Genomic DNA, 5000 nt, shown 5'->3' with positions numbered 1-5000 from the left:
TTGCCTTGAAAAAGACCATGTTAACAGTTACCTCGTGGAATGTTGGTAGCATTCAGTTCTGTATCTGAATCTAGCACCTGAAGTAAACCAACAGAGGAGTAAATTGAATGATACAAAACAGGTATGTGAAGAAAGTTCTGCTATAAATCGATGTTGCATCCCCGAAGAAAAAAAGCCTACATTTTTGTAACCCAATCTGTTTATGAAACCTGGGAACTAACAAAGTTTACCTCGCTAGAGAACTGCTTGCTACATCGTATGGGGGTATTTCTCACTACCCCTGCCGTCCTTACCCCTTCCTGCTCCCTCTTCAGTTGGTGTTAAAGTAAGCCAGTCTACACTCGAATTTTCCACCGGGTTTGAATTTTAGTTCCCTGCAGTGACTCGCAGAAGCAGCTGATCGGTTTAACTTTCTATAACTGCTGTCTAAAGGAAATCTGCCTGAGGATATCATCGAGTCCGATGAAGGTGCAAGTCTAACGATTTGCTAGTAAGTGCAATTTATTATTGTACATGGGACGGTAAAAGATGTAACAGCTTGACATTTTAGCCTCGTTAGGCCATTTGCATTGTAGCAATAATGTTGAATGAAGCAGGATGATAACGTTGGCTTTAGGACCTTTAGTGCAAAGTAACAAAAGCAAATTAGCTGATGTCATTTGTATCTCAGTTAAAAAGGCCTATTAATTATTTGGTGGAAGTAATTCAGACAGACAAGTACCTTATCCTCCAATATGTAGAGGGTTGAATTGCCCGTTATATGTTCCTTAATGGTTTTGCCATTCCAAAGATGCGGAGGTCCGTAAAACTCAAATCTTTTGTGCTCCTTATCCAATTTGACTACAGCTGCACAAACAAAACTAGAACCAAAGACATGTCGGTAAACACTTACATTACCTTTAGGCAGAGCATTTAAATGGATTTAAAAATTAGCAAAAAGACAAACACAGAGAAACCTCAAAAATGAACAGGGGCCTTCTAAACTGGAGAGAATGATCTTAGAATGACTTATTGTTTTCTACTCACGACATGGAGATATGCTAAGTGAGGGCAGTCACCCCAAAACGCAGACCATGCAGTCTGCAGACCGCAGACCGTGCAGACCATGCAGACCATGCAGACTGAGTACTGTTTTTTTTTTCTTATTCTTCTTTTTGCATTTACTTTTGACTCACATATTTTTTGGTTCTGTTCAATTACATATCAGAGTGTTTGTTATCCACAGGCAGTGCAAACTCGGTGGTATGTGACTGTTAAATTGCGTTATAGATTTTGCAAAGGAAACTCCCTTGAGCCTGCCAGCTTTTAAAATGTAGAAATAAACTTCACTTGTAATGTTATGTCACACGTAACATGTGCATTTTCTACTCTTGGTGTACAAAATGTAATTCTAAATAGGTGTTGGAGTGTGACTGCGATCACGCCAAAAAGCCTAGCGCATGGAAAGATTGATCACAGAAAACCGAATAGCATTTCAAATTCTCAGCTCAGTATGGTTGCCATGATGAGTTAATGCGATGGTTAATTTGTCTGTCGTTATGACAGTTGTGTTCTTATGGCGATTTAGACTACGAGTGATCCCTCTTTTGCTGATGATGGACAAAACACTGACCCCTAGTCCATGGACTACCCTAATGGACTACCCAAATGGACTACCCTAAAATGGACTACCCCTAAAAAATACTACTTCAGATGAGTGGTATGTTAAGAAACTGCGATTATATACTCACACTGCACGAAGGATGCTTTTCTTTTCGTTCCGCATCGCCTTCAGCCGCTATTTTGAATAACTATACTGAATTATTTAGAAAATAAAGATGTTGTTGTTGTTGTTGCTGCTGCTGTTGCTAAAGGGACAGTCTCTGGGATGTTGTGGCAGAGTGGGCTTAATAGCGACTTTGTTGATGATTTGTCCAAGTGTACTGTTTCAAAATTGGTCCAACTTCACTAACAAAAGAGGAGGAAGCTTCGATAGACTACCATGTACTGAGTCTCGCAAAACCACAAAAATTTCCACATAATTATAGTCCAGGCCAGCGAAGAATACTACTGCTTGCACTCCACTCTGAATTTTCGTAGCTGAAGATCATTTCGTCTGTTCGAGAAAGACTGAGCTAACCTGTCAGCTACTGAATCACATTGGTGCAAGATTGAGTTGTCCACAGAATATTTGATTTAATTTGAGTCTACGCTTTTTGTGTTCAGCGGTTGTTTTATTCAGTATAGTTATTCAAAATGGCGGCTGAAGGCGATGCGGAACGAAAAGAAAAGCATCCTTCGTGCAGTGTAAGTATATAATCGCAGCTTCTTAACATACCACTCATCTGAAATAGTATTTTTTAGGGGTAGTCCATTTTAGGGTAGTCCATTTGGGTAGTCCATTAGGGTAGTCCATGGACTAGGGGTCAGTGTTTTGTCTACACCTCTTTTGCTTAGTCCATCGTGCGTGACGCATAAGAAAACCTTGAGGAAAAAATTTCATGCAAGCATTTTTTTTTCCTTGAGGTTTACTTACCGTCGTGTTCAACTAAGCGAAAGAGGGAATACTCCTAGTCTAATGGCGATTCTGTGCTTTGTGAAGCAAAAGCGATTTGTGGGACAAGGTTGCTTAGAGTCACTGTCCTTGCGTTGTTTTAGGAATCAGTTAAGAGGAGAACGAAGACTAAGAAAATTGAAAAAAAAAAAAAACACAACAATTATTTATTTATTTTCGCACAAAATAAATAAAACCACAAACCCGTCAAAAATTGACGCAATTTGCGCCCAGAATGTATGGAAGTTTATTTTTATGCTTGGTTTTAGTTTATTTAGGACCAGTAAAGATAATTTCCCACAGAAAGTCTATTAAACGCATGAGTCAACAGTCAGATGTTGAGTTTGTGCCACCTGTGGATAAATAACAAACGTTAAGACATATTGAACACTATTTTGTCACTAGAAGCGAAAAAAGTGAGTCAAGTGGTGGAAAAAAAGTATTCAGTCTGCTCAGTCTGCACGGTCTGCAGTCTGCAGTCTGCATGGTGTGCGTTTTGGGGTGACCGAAGCGAGGGTAAAATGTAGCATCCAGGTCCTTCGCCATCTAGACAAGTTCTTTTCCCAAGAAAGTTAAAATATTCATCAGTGCCTCTTGAAAAATCTGAAATCTTGCCTTACCGTGCATTTTCCAAATAGGGAAACGTCTCTTGGAGTCTTTTCTTTACCTCGTCTTCTGACATGCTTGTACAAAACTCGACTCCTTTTCTGAACTGTCCTAGTTGAGCATTTCTTTTTATTGTTGATATTTCACTTTCCGTTGGCATGAAAACTTGGCCATGGATTCTTTGAAAATCGCCATTCTTTAGTAAAAGAACCCTTTTGATAAATTGAACTGGGGGTTTCCTGGGTGCTACACCTCCTATTGACTGGTGTGTATCTGGCAACTGTGCCCTGAAAACAACAACAGACTGATTTCAATAACCATACATTTTTCGTTATGTAATAAATAAAGAAACCAAAACATATATTATTGATCGTCGCATATAACACAATCAGCAGTTAGAAAAGCAATGGAGACACAAAAAGAACGAGTATCAAGTCTTGAATGTTCTCGCGCGCGAAATGCTGAACGACAAATCTAGTCCGATGAATCACTCCCAAATAATCACTCCTAACATAATGAACCCTAACCAACGAATAACTTTTGAAAGCGACGTCTGCATATCAAAGAGAAAACAGATCTCAACTTGCGTTATTTATTTCAAACCATAGAAAGCGATGTCCACAAATTAAAGAGATCAGTTTTCGAACTTGCATTTTTCTCTATTCAGAAAGTTGGACAAAACACAAAGAAAGATGACCAAAACTTTTGCGGCCTCTCTGGATGACAATGTTCCATTAAATTTTTTTACATCGAGGGTTCATCCACGCGTGTCTGGCTTTGTGCTTCTGAATACTTCGACTAAACAGCAATTGAGTTATCTCCGTACTACATAGCTTTGTCACACAAGTTCCGGAGAAAGATTTTCGGACAACTAACTTCAGTTTCCGGTGCATTTATGTTTAGAAAAGAAGTTGATCCACCTGATCGGTCGGCCTCTACGTTAAGCTCACGTTTATCAGATATTGTATTCAGTTGGCAGAACACTGCCACAGTCAATCTTTGCTTTAGATCTAATTTTAAAGTAAGATTCGCTTCGATCCTCTGTCCGTCATAGACTGAAAACATCTTCTTCAACTTGTAATATAACTTTAAATAGCTGACCATTGGCTACGTCGCCCAATTTGGCCATCGCGTGAACAATCCTGTCAGCTACGCAGATTATACTATAGTTGAATACTAATACTTACATTATAAGATGGGTAATCAGATTTCCAGATGTGGCCGACTAGTAGCTTCCGAATCTCTTACGTTCAAAGTAAGAGCGTGGCATTAATCTCAATCTTCGCGTGTGGAAAGTTTGCGCCCCGTCGCAACCAGTGAACGACTCCTTGAAAGTGAAACCGGAAAAAGAATAAGTCGTGATAAACACAAGTTCAAGGATATTTAAACGCTGACACTCTAAAATAGATATAGTGAAATAGAATCTTACTTTGTCTTGAAAGAAATAAATTGCGCCGTAAGAGAAGGAAGTTATCTATAAAAACCTGGCGCTCAATATAAGCAACCTCCGCATTTTACGGCAGCATTAACGAATGGTAAAATTTCTCTTCTGTGGTCTGTTTTTTTTAGCTGCTAGGTCAGGTGACTGTACGGGCCTTTTCATTCATCCGGGCGTTGACATGCCAGATGACGTATGATTGGTTTCTAGAGATACTGGGTAAAAATAGTGCTACGGGAATATGAATTTTGTTCACGAAGGACCCTGAGGGTGAGCTCAGACTAAGAGAAACAATGGAAATAATTTGGCGACAAAGCAAACCAAGAGCAGTCTGGCCATTGCAATATATTCTATTTTTCTGGTTTGGACGTTTCTTTTTTGTTAATTCCAGGATGAGACTGAGTCGACCAAAAGCACAGCCGA

The 5000-nt window shown here is 39.4% G+C and overlaps 1 protein-coding gene and 1 long non-coding RNA gene across 2 annotated transcripts in view; one reads left to right on the top strand and one right to left on the bottom strand.

The window, feature by feature from the left end:
* The window catches only part of LOC145468872 (uncharacterized), a 91897-nt gene extending 88510 nt beyond the window's left edge, over positions 1-3387 (bottom strand). The window contains exons 1-3 of the mRNA XM_081452575.1: positions 3154-3387; positions 722-860; positions 32-77 (exon numbers count right to left, since the gene is read on the bottom strand). Coding sequence (XP_081308701.1) covers positions 32-77; positions 722-860; positions 3154-3299 — 331 coding nt within the window. The 5' untranslated portion in view covers positions 3300-3387. The remainder of the gene's footprint in view (positions 1-31; positions 78-721; positions 861-3153) is intronic.
* The window catches only part of LOC145468917 (uncharacterized), a 117473-nt gene that overhangs the window by 20203 nt on the left and 92270 nt on the right, over positions 1-5000 (top strand). The window lies entirely within an intron of this gene.

The sequence above is a fragment of the Orbicella franksi genome, chromosome 14, assembly GCF_964199315.1.
Source record: "Orbicella franksi chromosome 14, jaOrbFran1.1, whole genome shotgun sequence".
Classification (NCBI taxonomy): Eukaryota; Metazoa; Cnidaria; class Anthozoa; order Scleractinia; family Merulinidae; genus Orbicella; species Orbicella franksi.
This window is presented reverse-complemented; position numbering and strand designations above follow the sequence as displayed.